The 20,467-nt window shown below is 37.6% G+C and overlaps 1 protein-coding gene across 1 annotated transcript in view; it reads left to right on the top strand.

Annotated features, from left to right (window-relative positions):
- The first annotated feature begins 6,167 nt into the window (after nt 1–6,167).
- CWC15 (CWC15 spliceosome associated protein homolog) overlaps nt 6,168–20,467 on the top strand; it is a 31,376-nt gene continuing 17,076 nt past the window's right edge. The window contains exons 1-5 of the mRNA XM_043990773.1: nt 6,168–6,325; nt 7,572–7,710; nt 9,976–10,088; nt 13,452–13,540; nt 14,775–14,888. Coding sequence (XP_043846708.1) covers nt 7,580–7,710; nt 9,976–10,088; nt 13,452–13,540; nt 14,775–14,888 — 447 coding nt within the window. The 5' untranslated portion in view covers nt 6,168–6,325; nt 7,572–7,579. The remainder of the gene's footprint in view (nt 6,326–7,571; nt 7,711–9,975; nt 10,089–13,451; nt 13,541–14,774; nt 14,889–20,467) is intronic.

Below are 20,467 nucleotides of genomic sequence, written 5' to 3'. Positions count from 1 at the left end.
ATGCAAAATTCACTGATATAAATGAATACAAAGTATATACACACTATAATATAACTTGGAGAGGACGTGTTGTGGACTTGAGGGTCAGGAGGGGGCTCCATGACCTGTGCTTTGAAGGAAGTTAGGGATTTGACATGGCAAAGGTGAAGAGTTATATTTGCAGAAGGGAAGTGAACTGGTTATAGCCCACGTTTCACTGGTATGCACATACTGTCAAGAAATCTAGAAGAAGGCTCATGGTTTATTAGGGTGAACCCCATGGAATATTTGCTGGAAGACAAAAAGTAATCAAGGATGAGATGTGGATAGGTTGCCATCTGTACTATTAGAGAAAATGGCCACACATTCAAAGATATCACAGAACAATGAAACTAAGCACTTAGGGATATATTTTTTAAAATAACAGTCTTTGTCCTCAAGAAGTTTACATTCTAATGGGGAGGAGATATGATATATAAAGAGAGAGGCATAATGGAAGACAGAGTGATGAAAACAGATGAGAGTTCTAGACGGTGTTAGAAAAATCTGGAGAGAATTGATACCAAGGCCAAGCCTTTGATTCAGTTCAACAAATCTTTATTAAGCACCTACTTTGTTCAAGGAACTATGCCAAGTAATGAGGATACAAAGAGAAAAAAAAAAGTTTCTGTCCTTCAGAAGGTGATTCAACAGCACACAGATAAATACAAAGCATATACAAAGTAATATAACTTGAAGAGGAATTGTTATTGGCTTAGTGGATCATGAGGGGCGTCCATGAGCTATGCTTTGAAAGAAGTCAGGGATTTGACATACTAAGGTGAGGAGTGTATCACAGGCACAAGGGATCCATTTGTATGAAGGAGTAGAGATGAAAGATGGAATTCTGTGTGCCAAGTACTGGCTATGAGTCCAATTTGGCTGGAATAAATACAGAATATGTAAAGGAGAGTGACTCAAAATAAGACTAGTAGTACTTAAATGACATGAAATACTACTGCTATGAGTCAGAACTGTAGGGTAGGTACCAGTCTGCCATAGTTCAGCCCTTCCATACCACCCATCAGGATTATTTCTTGAAAAACCTCCTAATTGGTTTCCTTTATAACCATCATTCACACAGCTGTCAAAATAATCTTTGTAAGGAACAAAACTTTCCACATTATTCTCTAGAGGATCCCTATTGTTTCCAGGATAAAAAGTAAAGTCCTTAGTCCAGCATTTAAGGCCCTCCACAATCTAACTCCAACCTGCCTTTCCATCATTATTTCTTAATACAATTGTAGCTCTCACCTGTCCATCCTGTGCACTCTCATCCAAGTCCTTCCATGGGGGTCTTAGTAAATTTCTCTAGATGTCAAAAGGGTACCAATGCTACGTGTGAGTGAAGTTCTCACTATATTACTGGCCATTTTTTTAGATCATGCATTTCTTTAGTGACAAGTTACACTTGTTTCTCTTGTGTGTGTAGTGAATTGTCAGTCATCCCACCCACCATGTATCTCTTCATTACTGTTTGGATGATCCGTAACTTAAATACTTTGGAGATTTTAGTAGTATTTCATGACTCAATGCCATATAACATCACTGGAGGAATTTAATGTGGGGAAAAATTCTAAATAAACATCTTGACTCATAAAAAAGCGAGCTTTTTTAAGGATTTCAAGGGAATTAATGAAAAAAATATGAAAGAAGGTGGTCTAGCAGTACCAGATCTCAAACTGTATTATAAAGTGATCATTACCAAAACAATCTAGAACTGGCTCAGAAATAGAGAGGTGGATCAGTGGAATAGAATAGGTACAAATTATACTATAGTAAAATGACTATGGTAATCTAGTCTGTGAGAAACCCAAAGATCCAAGCTTTTGGAACAAAAACTCATTATTTGACAAAAACTGCTGGAAAAACTGGAAAACAGTATGTCAGAAACTAGGTATAGACCAACATCTCACACCATATACTAAAATAAGGTCAAAATGGGTACAAGATTTACACATAAAGTGTGATACTTTAAGCAAATTAAGAGAGCATGGAATAGTTTATCTGTCAGATTTATGGACAGGGGAAGAATTTAAGACCAAAGATGTAGAGAGCAATACAAAATGTACAATAGATAATTTTGATTATATAAAATTTAAAAGCAGCTAGGTGGCGCAGTGGATAAAGCACTGGCCTTGGATTCAGGAGCACCTGAGTTCAAATCCAGCCTCAGACATTTGACACTAGCTGTGTGACCCTGGGCAAGTCACTTAATCCTCACTGCCCTGCAAAAAAAAAAAAAAAAAAAGAATAAAAAGAATACTACTGTTTGGGCGGCTAGGTGGCGCAGTGGATAAAGCACCGGCCCTGGAGTCAGGAGTACCTGAGTTCAAATCCGGCCTCAGACACTTAACACTCACTAGCTGTGTGACCCTGGGCAAGTCACTTAACCCCAATTGCCTCACTAAAAAAAAAAAAAATTAAAAGTTTCTTTGCACAAACAAAACTAATGTAACCAAGACTGTAAGGGAAGCAGAAAACTGGGAAAGAATTTTTGAAACAAGTATCTCTGATAAAGATCTCATTTCTCAAATATATAAAGAACTGAGTCAAATTTATAAAAATACAAGTCATTCCCCAATTGATAAATGGTCAAAGGATCTGAACAAGCAGTTTTCAGAAAAAGAAATCAAAGCTATCTATAATCATATGAAAAAATGCTCTAGATCAGTATTTATTAGAGAAATACAAATTAAAACAACTCTGAGGTATCACCTCACACCTATCAGAGTGGCAAATATAACCCCCAAAAGGAAAATGTGAAGATCATATTTTATAGCACTAATGTTCTTCTGGTAATGTTTTATGACTATGACTCATAGAACATGACACTACAGTCTCCAAAGAACTGGAATTAAGAATTAATCAGGGGACAGCTAGATGGCACAGTGGATAGAGCACTGGCCCTGGATTCAGGAGTACCTGAGTTCAAATCCGGCCTCAGACACTTAACACTTACTAGCTGTGTGACCCTGGGCAAGTCACTTAACCCTGATTGCCTTACTAAAAAAAAATTAAAAAAAAAAAAGAATTAATCAGGAGCAGCTAGGTGGCCAGTGGGTAAAGCACCGGCCCTGGATTCAGGAGGATCTGAGTTCAAATCCAGCCTCAGACACTTGACACTTACTAGCTGTGTGACCCTGGGAAAGTCACTTAACCCTCACTAACCCACAAAAAAAGAAAAAGAAAGAAAAAGAAAAAAAGAATTAATCAAAGGCAATGGAAAGGCACACAGCGGGTTGGGCAGATGTGGTGCTAGGGAAAGAATACTAGATTTGGAGTCAGAAAACATGGGTTCAAATGCTGACTGCCAATTACCAGCCATGTGCCCTTAGGTAAGTCACTTTACTCTCTGGATCTCAGTTTCCCCAACTAAAAAGTGAGGGGGCTGGTCTTAATGGCTTCTAATGTTTCCTTTCTAGTTTTACAGTTATGATCATTCCAAACATGTAATTATGTAGAAGTAGCCTCCAAATTTGTGTAGGAAATTCCAGGTGAGGAAACTCTTTCTTTCAAAGCAGCTGTTTCCTAATTTACAGACTTAAGAGAATAAGTTGCCTAACTCGTTCATGGTCATATGGCTAGAATATGCCAGAGGTAGGACTTGGACTGTCTCTTCGACTTTAATAGTAATAATAGCTAACATGTATATAGCACTTACTATGTGCTAGGCTAAGTGCTTTACAATCATTATCTCATTTGATCTTCATGACAACCCTGAGAGGTAAATGCTATTAATCGTACATGTCTGAGGCCAGATTTGAACTCTGGTCTTCCTGACTCCAGGCCCATTTCAGTAACTCTTATAGATCTTTGACTCTATGATTGTTCCCTTACTCCTCCCAAGAAGATGGATCGTTTCTCTGTCCTGCTCTCTGTGGGGCTGGAGTAGGAAGTGATCCTCCAGGATACCTGCCAATGCACACATATCAGGGACTAAAGTCTACTTTCAAATCTCCTCAGTATTTTTCTGACTGAACCCTGGCATATCAACTTGCCCTTTTAAAGGTCCAATATGGAGGTATGGCTTAAATCCATAATAAGCTGACACACTCAATCCCTTAATCATTCTCTTAATAAAATGTGTCTGAGTCAACAAGCTGTTCAAATTAAGCTACACTCCTCTCTAATCAATGCTTCAAAGCTGTCAAATCCCTAAAAGGAGCCTCCTCATTCTAAAAGAGAAAATTCATACCTATCAAGGATCCAAAATCAAAGTAAGGAAAAATCTCATGGTTGGAACCATTCTACATGGGACCCTTATTGGCCCTTTGCAGCATTCCTTTTCCTTCTCACAGTACATTTTCTAGACTTCTGGGTCTTTTCCTTGGATAACATAATGAATAAGAATGAAGAACTTTCAAAGTTAGTATACCACACTAATAGTAGTATAGTTGAAATAACTGCTAAATTCTAGACTTAAATCATTTCCTTGTCTCTATTAGAGAGATCTTTAAGATTTATCTAAGCTCAAATTGATAAAAATGACTTCTAAATATAGCAAATGTATATTAGAAGTCTTATAGAACCAAATGTATATAGAATCATTGGAATCTCTCAGTTCATGACCACTTCTTACCTCCTAAAGGAGCACTGTTCAAGACATTGTTTAAACCACTGGCTTCCAGTCTTTTTGAAATTGAAACATACAAGGATCTGTGACAAAATCTACAGTATCTATGATTTCATCCCTGTGTAGGAACTCCTTCAACAGAAGCAGTTTCTACCAAAGCAACCTTCAAACCTTTGCTTAGGAGATAAATCCTAAGGAATTCTTTTGGGGCACATAGAGGTCAAGTGATTTGCCAGGGTCAAGATCCAATGTACCAAGGGCTGGACTTGTATCCAATTCTTTATTTTCATCCTTGAACTCTTCCACTTCAGGTTGTCCCTAACCCTATCATCTGATTTGGGATATGGGGAGGGGAGGGGAGGGGGGATATCTCTCTAATGAAAATCAGCAACTCCTTTGCAACTTAGTAACTCATTTGTAACTCTTAAGGGTTGCTAGAGCTTTGAGGGGTTCAATAAATTGTTGTATGTGTTAGTACGTGTCAGAGCCGGGACTTTGACTTCAAGACCTGTTCTCTGGTGCACTCCAGTGATGTCAAACTCAAGTAAAACACAGGGGATACTAATCCATACATAAAGAATACTGCAGCTGCATACTGACATAGTTTTAAAATGCAACTTTATCTGTTTATTATATTTATAAATTTTTTGTTAAATATTTCCAAATATTAATCTGGTTCTGGGAGGGTGGCAGGTCTATACAGTAGGTATTTGACCACTCTGCACTACACTATACTGCCTCCTGATTTTTTTACAAAGATTTTTTATTATACCACTGCTGTGAGTTAAAAGCTGTAACACTTTATAAATTGCACTCTTATATTGAAATGTGTTTACAAGAGCGACAAGTGGGGTTAAAAACCATGCAGGCCCCTGTGCGTTTTCTCCCGTCCTTGGGTAGATCTCGCCTCTGCTCTTCAGGCATCATCACCACCCATTCCCAACCCTTCCATCCTGCCTGACTGACTTTCAACACCGGGTGAACCTAACGCAGATTCGGAGGATTGGGGCCAGGGACTTCTTGTTTTCTCGTCGTTGCGTGGATACCAATGGGGCCCCTAAGTTGTCAACCAGTGACAGATGTCGCGACAGGGCCGCACGACGGGCCCACCTCCTTTTCCGTCTCCCCAAGGACATCTTCACCGGGTTTCCTCAGGTTCAATGAAGCTTTTTGTTTGTCAACAACGAATTCGTCTATCTCCACGGGGAGAAAAAGGGCGCCTTAGGAGAGAGAATGGAGTCATCCTCGGGGTCGACCCCTGGCGGCCACACGAGGGCAGCGCCGTCCACAAGCCACGGCTTCCTGCCATCTGGCTCCCTGCAGTGCAGGGGCGAAGTGAACTGGGGCGGGGGTAGGGGAAGGGCCTATGGAGAGAAGAGTGGGAGGGAGGAAGAGCCTAGGAAATATTGAAGAAATGAATATTCACGACCGAACTACGGTTGACGGCAAAGGGCGGGTTCAGGGTTCCCTCTCCCGGATGCCTCAGCGACTTCCGCTTCTGTTCCCGCCCCGTCTGCGGCCTTTCTCCACTACGATTGGTTGTTGTCTTCGGTCATATGACGCCTTCCGTTAAGCGCCTCTCCGCCCTCTTGTTTTTCTTTTCCGGTAAAAGAGAGTCGAGTCGTCCCAAACTCTATGCTCTTCGGGTCTGGCGCGGAGAGTTGTGGGAAGGTGGCGGAGTAATGGTGCTGGCATAACATCGGAGGGCTGTGGGACCCTAACTCTTCTGAAGTGAGTGATACCGGAGCCCTCTCTCTGTGGCTCGTGGGGGAGATAAAGACTTTTGAGGGGGAAGCGGGGGAGGGAGATGGGGAAAGGCAGAGGAGCTGCAGGGGTTCCAGGGATCCGGGGTCGGGTTTGAAGGTAAGGCCCGGCACGGGCTGCTGGTTGTTGGCGCTTTCTTCCCTTTGCTGTTAAAAGGCTCAGTCAGCTGGCCCCGAGGCTCGGGACACCCCTGGAGCCCTCCCTCCTTTGATTTCGGGTAATACTTGACCTGGCCAAGTCATTCTCCTTTACGCTAGTTATTTGGGGATGTGCCGCTCCCCTTCCCTCCCCCTTAGAGCGTAAGCTCCTTGAGGGGCCGGCTCGGTGGCATCTTCCTTTGTATTAATGTTGGGACTGCTAGGATCCGGTTATATAAAATAGCGGACAAACTCAGCTTCTGCCGGGCCAGCTCCCCGATAGTTGGTGGAAAATAGATTTTTGCCCCTCCGCCCCCATAGTTAGCCTTAAACTGAGCTCACATTTTAGTAACAACAGCAAGACAGCGACAAGAAATATATTATGATAACTTTGACTCCAGAAAATTGAATTTAGGGATATTAGAATTTTGCCTGTTCATCCAAACTCTCAAGTTTATTATTATTATTAGCACAGTGCAAACATTTTTGGCCAGCTTTATGCTGAAAACGAATGAACTTGTATAACTTTGTTTCTTTCAGTGTTCCCTTGTTCTTTTGAGGTTCCCTACGTAGTTTTGTGGGTGGGTTTTGTTTTTAACCACTCACAGTTTCTTAGTGAAGAGTACTGACTGTAGAATTAAAGCATGTGGGTTCAGGTCCTAGCTGTCCCTCTGTGGCATTGAGAAATTCTCTTAAGCTCCCTAGGCTTCTCTTTCCGTATCTCTTCCTAAGAAGATTAGTCTAACTGATTTCTCCAGTCCTTAACATCTCTAAATCTGATGAAGATAATAAGCACAATCCTACTTTCCAAGGTTTGGTGAGAATCAGGAATTAGCCCCCCAAATGATCATTTCCTCACCTTTCTAGGACTTTTAATTTGCTGTGGTAGGCCATTGTTTTGAGGGAGTGTGTTCTCAGTGTCTGTGCTGTTGTGTTTATTTGGTCTGTCGATAAGGGTACAAACAGAAAAAGGGTTATTGAAAAAGGGGATAGTGGTGATAAATTCAGTTAATTCTGCTTTTAAAACTAAGAATTTTTTAAAGTATGTATCTGAATATAACCATATATTTCTGAAGTATTGAAGATGACAACAGCAGCAAGGCCTACATTTGAACCTGCAAGAGGTGGAAGAGGAAAAGGGGAAGGTGATTTGAGTCAGCTTTCCAAGCAATATTCAAGCAGAGATCTACCTTCTCACACAAAGATTAAATATAGGTAATGACAACTCTAAATTTTTCTTGTCTTAGATTTTTTTTCCTTATAAGGCAGAAGAAATTTTGTATGGTTATATAATGAACTCTTCTGGTTAATAGGGTATTACTATATATGCCAATTGCCAATTATCAGAGAGTTAGCAATAAAATAGAAACATTGAAGCTGTGTTGGACATAAATTTCATTCTTTAATATATAATGAAGATTTTTTTTCAGTGCTGTATTCTCTCTCTCTCTCTCTCTCTCTCTCTCTCTCTCTCTCTCACACACACACACACACACACACACACGATTCCTACTGTCAAAGCTCAAACATAGAAATCCTTGTCTAGTAGAACATCAGTTAAGTTTACTTTGGAGGATTTACTGTGTGATCATAAAACTCTTTGAAGGCCTCCTGTGCCATGAGATTGTATTTTTATGGCCCCGACATCTAATTTAGATTGAGTTTTTCTTTCTTTCTAAATGTACCCCAACTTTACACTGTACCTCCTATGATTCAAGTGTATTTAATTAGCTTCTTTTGGTCCATCCTACCAATGCAACAAGAACCTTTTTTTTCTTTTAAACATTGTTTTCATTGTTTTACTCCTTATCAAAAATCAGACTTCAGGTATCCTGAATACCTCATACATGCATTTTTAACCTTGAAGTATTGTAATGGGTTTTTAAGCACCCTTATGATTCTCCTTTACCAATAATGTAGGCCTTGTGCTGATACCCTGGCTTGTAATTTGAGTTTCAGCCATTCAAATATATTCTCTCCCCATTTCATATTACTTGCTTTACCCTTTTCTGTAAGCCACAATAAAAAATAATGATTACTATCTTAACTTCATTTAAAAAATGAAATTAATAAGATAATGATAGTCATTTAGATATCATGAGTATAAAATTCTTAATGTATGCCAAGGAAAGATAGACTCAAGCTTTTAAGCTTGAATCTAGAGGTTAAAGAATAAAGGTGATACCTATAAATGCTTTGGTCTTCCAAGAGCAAGATGTTTTGAGCATAAAAGTAATCAAGGAGACAGATGTGACTATATTGAGACTTGAAATTAAAGTTGAATGAGAATAGTACATTAAGAGCAATTAATACCTATTCAATGCCAGTTTTAACGTGCACTTTTGAAACTTTGAATGGTCATAAAAGATTTGGAAAGTATCCTAACACAACCTCTACAATATTCATAAAAAATAGGTCCCCTTACGGTAAGGTAGCTATAGAACGAGATTCACATTCCCTCTCCGAAAAGAAAGGCAGAAATTGATAGACATTCTTAAAGTACCTAATAATCAAGTCTAAAATCTGCACAAGTATTTTTAGAACAAGCAGACAATACTTCACTGGACAATACCATTAGTTTTGTTCAATATAACTGAAAGGGGATAACCTCTAGAGGGATTGTTTGAAATAGCTAAAATCCAAGAAGAGAATCAGAAGAATGTCACGGGGGACATGGATTCTGCCTTAGCCAACAATATATTGACAAAGATATATTGAAAAGATAGTTTAGTTGTGGGTTTGTTTGAGCAAGTGGAGGGATTTATGATAGCAATCCAGGTCAGTACTAGCAGAAATTACAGAAGGATTATCTTTAAGGAGTCCAGACATAGTAGTGATCTACGTAGATTACTTAAGGAAACAGCAGAAAATTAAGTCGTAAAAATTTAGCACCTACCATATACCTAGTAGGACTTGATCTGATGTCTAGACTTATATACATGTGAAGCTATTATCTTTCATTGACTAACAAATTAAATCCCCATACTACAAATAGTTCAAATATCATGGAGAACTCAACCAACATATTAAACTGGAATTGGACCATTGTCACAAACCAAACTATTATCCTTAAATTGCCTGGACATAATTATCATTGATATATAAAAATATTAAGAACAATGTTTTAAATAACTCACCAAATATTCACAATCTGCAAAAACAACGTGGAATGAAAGGCTTTCAAAATATCTAGAGGAGGCAGAGTATATATGTGGGAACATGAGTTAATATACCATTCCTATTATCCTTTTTGCTATTAGAATTGTACCAAGGATGCATTCATTGAACCTATAGATGCTGTTTACATCCTTATGTTTTTATTTAACTACAAAGAGCAGTTTTTTTACCTATGCAGTAATACATAGAACATTACATATAAAAGAATAATAGAATAATGATTTGTCCTAATACTGTATCTTAATCCTATTTAAAAAGATAAGAATGAGATAATGTCATATTTTCCTTTTATTTCTGTGTTAGACAAACTACTCAGGATGCTCCTGAAGAGGTTCGCAACCGTGATTTCAGGCGAGAACTAGAAGAAAGAGAAAGAGTTGCTGCAAGAGAAAAAAACAGAGATCGTCCAACTAGAGGTACCTAAATTATTTTGGATACTTATTTTTTTGTTTTTGTTTTTGGCAGGGCAATGGGGGTTAAGTGACTTGCCCAGGGTCACACAGCTAGTAAGTATCAAGTGTCTGAATCCGGATTTGAACTCAGGTCCTCCTGAATCCAGGGCCGGTGCTTTATCCACTGTGCCATCTAGCTGCCCCCTTGGATACTTATTAACTGATGTAAGATATTTGTCTATTTTTAAAGATCATGGCATTTTTATTCAGGTTACTTCAATAGCCTTGACATTGTAGAATGTGTCAGATAATTTGGCAGTCATTCAGAGGCTACTATGTTGTGTACAGCACTGTGTTAGGTATTTTGGATAGGAAACCAGCAAAAATGCCCTTCTCTTCAAGGTATTCAGTTGGTGAATGCAATCTATACTGGAATAAAAATTCAAGGTAATTTGAAGAAGCAGAGAAAACACTAATGACAGGGAAGGTCTGGGAAGGCTTGCTTGGAAGTGGCACCTGAGCTGAGCCTTGAAGGATTTGAAAGGTGGCATTGTAGAGAGACAGCATACTAGGCATGGATGATATGGCTCAGCAAATTCAGAAGCAGGAACTTTGAATTTGGGAATAGCAGCAGCTAGGTGGTGGCTCAGTGAATACCAGAGTTTGGGGCCTGAAGTCAGGAAGATCTGAGTTCATATGTAGCCTTAGACACTTAGTAGGTGTCTGACCTTGTACAAGTCACAACCTCTGTCTTCCTCAGTTTCTTCAACTGTAAAATATATGATGAGATATATTTTCCATTAGATTATAAACTCCTTGAGGTCAGGGACTCTTGTGCCTCTTTCTGTGTCCTCAGTGCTTAGCACAGTACCTGGTACAAAATGAGTGTGTAGAAAATGTTAATTGACTGACTGACTAAATAGCTAGTAATGCCCTATGGTAGGAACATAGGGCCCATGAATAGGAATAATGTGAAATAACACTAGAAAAGTAGGTTGGAGCCAGACTTTGGAGGCCTGTAAATGTCAGGCTGAGGCACTAGGAAGCCAGTGAACATTTTTGAACATAGTTATAACACAATCAGATTTTATGATTACTTAAGCAGCTGTATTGAGGATAGATTGGAGAGAAACTAGAAGCAGAGAAATAATCTTGGAGACTTTAAAAAATAGTCTAGAGGAGAGGAGATAATGGCACAACTTAGACTGGTGACTGTGTGTGTACATAGAGAAAAGAGGTGAGTGATAGCAGTGTTTTTGAAGGAAGAATTGAAAAGACTTTATTATCAATTGGACACAGGACTTCAGGAATGGGGAGGAAAATGTAAAAGATGGTTACAAACTTGGGAGGCTAGTAGTACCCTCAACAAAAAAGGGAAAGTTTTGAGGGAGGAGGAGTAAGTTGGGGTTAAAGGGAAGATGATGAGTTTGATTTTGAACATGTTGAATTTTCGTTTTAAATAGTATTTACAAGTCAAGATCTATATCCAGCAGGGAGTTTTTTAATGTGAGACTCAAGTTTGGAAAAAAAATTAGGGCTAGATGTATAGATTTGGGAGTCGTGTACTTCAAAATGATTATTTAATCCATGGGAGCAGATAAGATAAATATGAATATAAAGAGAAAAGAGGGCCCAGGACAAAACTTTGTTGGATATCCATGTTTAAAGAATGGGAGATAGATTGTTGTTGTTGAGGTTTGTCCTCCGTTCTTTAAGAGGACCATGATAGATGTCATGACTTGTACTGAGTTGTATTTACATGAGGAAGGGTGTGCAAAAATCACCAACCTTACTTTCTTCTCCAGAGCCATCTGGTTTGGTGGCAAGCTCTGTTATCAGGATGATGGGAGATAGCCCCAGATTTTTAAGGCAGTTGGGGTTAAGTGACTTGCCCAGGGTCACACAGCTAGTAAGTGTCTGAAGTGAGATTTGAACTCAGGTCTTCCCAGCTTCAGGGCCAGTGCTTTATCCACTGTACTGTATAGCTGGGGAGAGATGGGTAATGAACCAGCAAAGGAGGTGAGAAGTGGTTCAACAGGTAGGCAGAGAAAGAATTTAATACCACTGAAGCCAGTGGAGAAGAGTTTAATCCAGAAAGGAGTGGTTAAGTAAGTTTCAAAAACTTCAGAGAGAGGGAATGAGGACTGTGAAAAAACTATTAAACAACTTGGGTACCATCTCACACCTATCAGATTGGCTAAAATGATAGAAGAGGAAAATGACAAATGCTGGAGGGGATGTGGAAAAATTGGGTCACTAATACACTGTTGGTTGAACAGTAAACTGATCCACCTATTTTGGAGAACAATTTGGAATTTATGCCTAAAGAGTAATAAAACTGTGTATACCCTTTAACACAGCAGTTACCACTATTAGCTTTGTTTCCCAAGGTGATCAGGTTAAAAGGAAAAGAGCCTATATGTTCTAAAATTTTATATTGGCTCTCTTTGTGGTGGCAAAGAATTGGAAATTGAGGGGATACCCCATCAGTTGGGGAATGGCTGAATAAGTTGTGGTATATGATTATGGTGAAACACTACTGTGCTGTAAGAAATGCTGAGTAGGTTGATTTTAGAAAAGCATGGAAAGAGTTGCATGAAATAATGCAGAGTGAAACAAGCAAAACCAAAAGGACATTGTATACAATAAAAGCAATATGGTTTGTTTTTGTGCTGGGCAGTGAAGATTAAGTGACTTGCCAGTGTCACACAGCTAGTAAGTGTCAAGTGTCTGAGGTCATATTTGAACTCAGGTCCTCCTGAATCCAGGAATCTAATGGAATCTGAGAATTCCTTGCAGCCATCATTTTAGCAGTTCACAAGGGTTGTGAGCCTGTAGGAGATGTGGGTGGCGGGGAAGGGGAGGGTTACTATATGTAACTATTGGATGTTGGAAGTTTTTCAAAAGTAATTGCCATAACAGTATTTATTCACTTTATCTCCTGGCTTGTTGCTAAGATTATTTACCATAATAGAGGCATCTTTGAGCCTAAAGGTACTTTGTCATCTTGCTGACCTACCTTTCTCTCCCCTTCACCCCCCCCCCCAAAAAAAACCCATCAGGTAGTGATTTCTATGTTTTATAGAATATTGATCTGTATTTTGTACTTTTCTTATGTATTTATATTTTAGTATCCCTCCTAAATTGTGAACTCTTGATAGGCAGAACTGTCTTACTTTGATATCTGCCCTACCCCCGCCCCTGCCCCATGGTGTCATTAATTGAAAATAATAAGGACTTAATAAATATTTGTTGAAAGAATGGCTTGTATCCAGAGCCTAGGATTTCTGGAAGTCCTCAAATTGACTAACTTGTTTTAGCTTTTAGTTAGAACAGCTTATTCTTTCCATTCTTGTTTCAGTAATCTTTGTGATTTTCTTCCCCCAGAGCACACAACTTCATCTTCAGTGTCTAAGAAACCTCGGTTAGATCAGATTCCTGCAGCCAACCTTGATGCAGATGATCCCCTAACAGATGTGTGTATTCTCTTTGACTTCCTTTGGTGTTCAGAAGTGTTTCTGGTCCTATATTTTCTAGGAATATTTATTTCTGTTCATTTGCCTGAAAAGAATATAGACATATTTTTATTTCTTGCTTTTCAAACATTTAGCCCTTAAATCATTACCAAATGTTTTAGGGCATTTTGAAATGAAAACCAGCCTTTGCGTCATGACTAAAAGAACCTTTAAAGTTATAATTTTTTTTTAAATGATAACTTTCTTCCTAAGAGGCATAAGAGAAAAATTCAGTTTCAAATAATCTTTTTTTCAGGTTAGTCTGTACATAAATGAAATTTGAAGGGTAGCCAGTAATGATCGATGATGAAACAACTTAGCATGCTTCACCAAAAATCCCACTCTTTCAGACTCCTCAAGTAACCTTGAGAGCTATGGAATACTCTATCTAGTGTCTTGAATTCTGATTATAGAAATACCTGATAGTCTTCTGGGAAACTAGGCATACTTTTTTGTTGTTGTTCTTTGTTTTTAATTTGCCCTTGAATTGCATTGAAAAATACATTGGAATCTAGAGCTGCACATGCACAGAGTGTTATAATGAGTTTACCTTACAGTTTAAATAGTTGTCCACAGCACACGATAGAAAAGTCTTCTGGGTCAAGGATGGTCTGGAAAAGAGAGCATATTTCAACATTCACTCACATTAGCTAAGATTGAGTTACCAACAATGATTAAGAGCATATGGAACAATTGTACTCAAATGTTTAAAGATTGTTTGTTTGAAATCATAAACTCTCTTGTCTAGCTTCTGAGAATTCAGCAGCCCTTTTTTGACTTTTGATTGTACTTGGCCTATATAATTCCTAGTTTAGGGCTATTTGAGCTACTTAAAATTACTTTGGCTCTTGGTTTTATTCATACTCATTTTGCTTTGGGTTTTGCCTCTTATTTTTCAGACTTTAGTTGTATAAACAGTTGTAGTAGTTGGGCTAAGAATGTTTCCATTTGTTTGGTGCCTTTTTCCATATTTGGAATTACTGGTTTTTTTTCTTCCTATTGTTATATTTGCTGTCATTATAATCATTAATATTTTGAGATTCTCAGTAATTCTGAGGGTGTCTTATTGCTCAGACATTAAATCAGACTGTTCTCATTGATGTGATTAATAGCAGATCAGTTATACAGGGGGAGGGGGAAAGCAAACCCTTGTTCTGTTTTTCATTCCTGTTTTCTTAAATTCTATCCTTTTTAGGAAGATGATGAAGATGAGGATTTTGAGGAAGAAAGTGATGATGATGACACTGCAGCACTACTGGCAGAACTAGAAAAAATAAAAAAAGAAAGAGCCGAAGAACAAGCCAGGAAGGTACAGATTTCTTTGGGTTGTTTTTTTTTTCTCCATCTGGTCACAGAGAATAAAAAAAAATTATTCATTAAAGCAATATCATTTCTTTATATTCTTAAGGAATTCTACTCTGCTGTGATTGTAGATTAGAGGAGATGTTGAACTATAAATCTGGTTAGTTTCAAGTCATAATATTAAAAGTTCTTCCTAGTCTAATGCTGACATTATTAAAAGGACCATTTCACTATAGGGTTCCTATGATTCCAGGCAGTTGTTGGGAAATGTATTCAATTAAACAGTTCACACATTTATTAAAGTGCTTACTCTGTTTAAGGGATTGTGTTTTGCACTTGGGATACAAAGTCAAATTTAGTCCCTGTCTATAAGAAATTTACATTCTATTGGGAGGTTCGGTGAGTAAATACAAGGAAATTTAATAAGGAAGAGAATTTTTCAATCTTTTAAAATTAATGTGTATTTATATCTTTTGTTTTTACCTTCATTTCCTAATATATCTTTTCTTTCTTATCCTAAGATTCATTTCTTATACCAAATTGGAAAAGTAAATATATTATCCAACTTGATCTTCACTAGGTTTTGTTTTCTTTTTTAAAGTATTTACTCATGTCTCTTGTTTTTCACATCACCATAATTTTCCCCCTTTCACTCATTCTCTCTGTCTTCTTCCTGGGGAGCCATTCCATATAATAAATAGCAATTTTTTGAAGACCAAAAAACAAAAAGGAAAAAGCATAATTGATGGATGGAATGCAAAAGTCTGAAAGTATGTGCAACACTGGTGGATCTCCCACTTCTGCAAAGATGTGAGTTGGGAGTGTCTTCTTAGGTTTTTCTTTTGAGTTGTACTTGTTCTTTATAATTTTGCAATATTCACTTTTGATTTTGTGCATAATACTTTTCACTTACATTGTTGTAGCCATTGTGTATGATGTTTTCTTGGCTCTGTTTACTTCAGTCTGCATCAGTTCATGTCAGTCCTGTGCTTCTCTGTATTCATCACATTCATAATTTCTTATATCACAATAATATTACTGTCACATACATGTATCACAATTTGTTTAGTATCCCTGCCCCCTTTTTTTCCTAATTCTTTTCTAGCACAAAAAGTGTTCCTAAAAATATTTTGATGTATACAAGGACTTTTTTCTTATCCATGGCCTCCTTGGAATATAATCCCAGTAATGGAATCACTATGGATATTTTAGATTTTATTTGCATAGTGCCAGATTGCTTTCCTAATGATGGTTCTGATTCACAGCTCCACCAACAGTGTACCAGTGTGCCTATCTTCATGCAATGCCTCAAAATTGATTATTATTCTCTTTGTTATCTTTGCCAGTTTGCATAGTGTGAGGTGAAACCTGAGGGTGGTTTTGATTTGCATTTCTCTTATTTGTGATTTAGAGCAGCACACAGCACTCCTGAATGCACCCAAACTAGATTAAGATGAATTGGGAAATACTTAACAAACTAAATAAAAACAACAAAACATAGATAATATCTCATTTTTTTAAGTCAATATGCAGCTTGCAGGTATTTTTATATATGACTTAGTGGCCCTAATTTCTTTTTGATTTTGACACGAGTGATTTGGAGGATTCTTTTGTGTGGTTGTTAACAGTTTGCATTTTTCATTTGAAAACTCTTTGTTCCTACCCTTGGACTACTTATTTCCTAAAGAATGGCTTTTATTTACTCATTTGTTTATTATCTTAGATACCAAAACCCTTATCAGAGAAAATTAATAGATTTCTTTCCCCATTGACTGCTCTTCAGAAAGCTTTTCAGTTTCGGTCAGTTATCTATTTTATCTTTTGTAATTTTCTCTATCCCTTAGTTGCTTAAGAATATATTTCCTATAGGTAGCTGTGAGAAGTTTATGATCTTCTCCCTCATTTCCCTTATAGTATGATCCTCAATACCAAGGTCACGTGTTAGTTTAGAATGCATGTAAAAAATGGTGTAAGGTGTTGATCTCAGCCCTGTTTCTGTCAGGCTGCTTTCCAGTTTTCCCAGCAGTCTTTGTCAAACAGCATTCCCTCCTAAGCCCTCTACTTGATTGAACACTGAACTCTTGAGCTCCCTTGCCCTTGATTCTCCCTTGTCCATTCTGCTCCATTGGTCTACCTCTTCAATTTTCAACTAATACAACATGGTTTTGAGGACTGATGCTCCACTATAGAACTTCAGATATGGAGATGCTCTGTTCCCCTCTTCCTTACCTCCCATCTTCATTGCATAGTATCTTTGATGATTCCTATCATCATATCAGTAAATCTCCTCTTTACCTACACCTTTAATTTCTTTCTTTTGTATTATTGTTTTTTGTTTTTTTGTTTTTAGTGAGGCAATTGGGGTTAAGTGACTTTCCCAGGGTCACACAGCTAGTAAGTGTGTTATGTGTCTGAGGCTGGATTTGAACTCAGGTACTCCTGACTCCAAGGCCGGTGCTCTATCCACTGCGCCATCTAGCTGCCCCTGTATTATTGTTGTTGCTTGCATTTCAGAAGAGAATATTAACAATTAGAGGTGAGTAGGGAATTAGGGCCATGACTTCAAAGATCAGGTGACTTCTGAGATGAGATGATCCTTGAAAGAAGATAATTCTGAGAAGCAGAAATGAGGAAGAGCATTCTAGCCATGATTGGGGGGGTGGGGGGCCGGGGGAGGATGGATGGATTCTGCAAGTTAATGAAGGCAGAAGATAGAATGTCAAGTTTTGGAAATAGCTCGAAGTCCAGCTTCACTAGAAATAGATTTCATAAAGGGTAATAATATAAAATCAGATTGGGGACACACTTTATAGGATCGTAAAAGCTGTACTGAGGATTTTATATTTAAGAGCCAACAGGGAACCACTGAAAGTTTTTTTGCCATTGAGTGACATAGTTATATCTTCAGGAAGATGATTTTGTCAATGTATGGGTGAAAAGTTGAAGAGGGGAAAGAATAGAAACAGGGAGACTACTTAAGAGGCTATTGTAATAGTCCAGGAGAGATTAGGACTTTTACACAGTAGTATTTGCAAACATTTTTTTCTGTGATCTTTTATGTTCGAGTACCATACATGGTACTGGAATATGAAAATGTCAACCTTTGCCATCTATCGATATATTGGTGGGAAATTTGTCATAAAAGAGGATTCTTTTCATTAGACTGCTATAGAACTTACTCTAAGTCTAAGTGAACTTGGAATTAAATATTTCAGGAATCCCTCAAAGTAACTATATCTAAGTACTACAGTAGTTCTCAAACTTTTTTGTCTCTAGAACAAAGGTTATGAAACTGATTTTCCACTATCCACTAAAACCCTCCAGCAGAATAAATGAGACTAGGACGTTGCATTTGTTGAGCCTCCAATGAGGAAAATCATAATAAAATTATTCATTCATACCAGGCAGTTATATACATTGCTATTAATGTCGTAAGAGAATTAGATCTTCTGGAAGATTCTTGTGGATTACAAGCATCTTTAGACTACAATTTAAGAACCTTAATTATCAAAGTATGCTGCTTTCAAAAGAGATATAAGCAATTGTATTGAGATTTTTTAAAAAAGTGTTTCACTAAAAGTACTATCCATTTGGTTTAAAAATTGTTCTTAAATATGATTTAATGCTAGAGAGAGTGTGTAAGAGCTGAAATTAATTTCAAAGAAAGTATTATTATGCTTTCTTTGAAATATCAGAAGTACTTGAGATACTTTTTAAACTTCTAGTTCTTTTAACTTTGAGTTTATAACTTGATACACATAATGAGAATCATGTTTTTGTAAGGGGGGGAATGCAGGTTATTGAAAGGACTGGCACATGTGGTTACTAAGCTGCTGTTCACTTTCTGAAACATTCTGAAGGATGGGAAATATAGTAAAGGATGGGAAAAGAGTATATGTCCTGATTTTTTTTTTCCAAATAGAGAAGAGAATGTGGACTGCAATACACTGCAATCTTGAATTGCCAACAGTGTATTTATTAAATGGATTGTTACCAAATAGCTAGAAAAGGAAGTGGTGATCCCAAAACATATCTTCCTCAAGCTCAGGCCATATACCAAATTAACCTCATTTACTTTTCTTTTTTAATAGTTATTAACTGATAATACTGATAGATCAGGAGAATGCTATAGATATTAACCTAGGTTTCTATGAAGCATTTGATAAAGTCTCTTATGTTGTCTTTGTGGAGGAGATGGGGAGATGTGGCAAAGACCATAGTTTGATTCAGTGGAAGGAGAACTTAACTGACAGTTGTCCAAAAGAGGAATGAGCTGCCTTGGGAGAAAATTAGGAAGACCTCTCACTTGGGGTCTTCACATGAAGATTGGGTTACCTGTCTGGTATGCTGAAGATGCTATACTTGTTCACATCTAGTCAGTTAATAAACATTTTATATTATATACAAACATAATGTATTACACAATATATTTGCTATATGTTATTAATGTATTTTATTAACATTATTATGTATTGATTGAACTGAATAGCCTAGTTTCTTCTAACTTTGATATTCTATGATTCTTTTGTTATTTTAAAAATTGCATTATTTTGATTTTTTTTTCATTCAGATCACTTTTCTTGAAAGCTTTAAAAATCAGCAGGAAAATATGAGTTAATATTTATTAAGTTAGGTCACTTTTTTGAAATCTTATGTAGTACTAGGGATATTTTTCAATCAGTTACAAAACGCTTGTTGAATAAGCACTGTGTGCAAGTTAGCAAGCTTAGGTCCTATGGGAAATACAAAGAAAATGAAAGATATACCCCATTTTCAAGGACTCTTTAACAAAAGTTAAACATGATTAAAAAGGTAACTATGGGGGCATCTAGGTGGCGCAGTGGATAGAGCACCGGCCCTGGAGTCAGGAGGACCTGAGTTCAAATTTGGCCTCAGACACTTAACACTTACTAGCTGTGTGATCCTGGGCAGGTCAATTAATCCCAATTGCCTCAAAAAAAAAAAAAGATAACTATGGCACACTATAAATAAATGTGGTATTCACAAATACCATAGGCATTCAAAGAAGCAAATATTTACTCTGGTCTCTAATGGTCAAGAAAAGATTCCCAGAGAAGGTGGGGCTTTGGCTTGGCTTTAAAGATTGATAGTATTCAGATCTAGTAGAGAGCCAGGGGGCATGGTGGGGATGGCTGAGGAGAATATTCATAAACACATACCTGAGTTCAAGTCCGGCCTCTGACACTTATTTACCTATGTCACTCTGGGCCGATCATATGACCTCTGTCTGCCTCAGGTTCCTCATCTATAAAATGGGGATTATAACAGTAACTGATTCCCCAAAGTTGTTTTGAAGATAAAATGAGATGTTTATAAAATGCTTTGTAAACCTTCAAGTACTACTTAATGCTACTGTCATTATCATCAGCATCATTACATGTGTGATAGTGGGAATGTATAGACTCAGTCACTGTATAAACCGAAAGTATAGACTTCATTTAGTAAACACTGAGTAGACCAATCTGGCTGGAGTAAAAGGTTCAGGAAATAGGAGTGATGGAATATGAGAATGGAAAGAAGGCTGTTTCTGTTTTCAGTCTATAACTTGTAGCTTCGCTAACTTTT

This window comes from Dromiciops gliroides, chromosome 3 (assembly GCF_019393635.1).
Source record: "Dromiciops gliroides isolate mDroGli1 chromosome 3, mDroGli1.pri, whole genome shotgun sequence".
Classification (NCBI taxonomy): Eukaryota; Metazoa; Chordata; class Mammalia; order Microbiotheria; family Microbiotheriidae; genus Dromiciops; species Dromiciops gliroides.
This window is presented reverse-complemented; position numbering and strand designations above follow the sequence as displayed.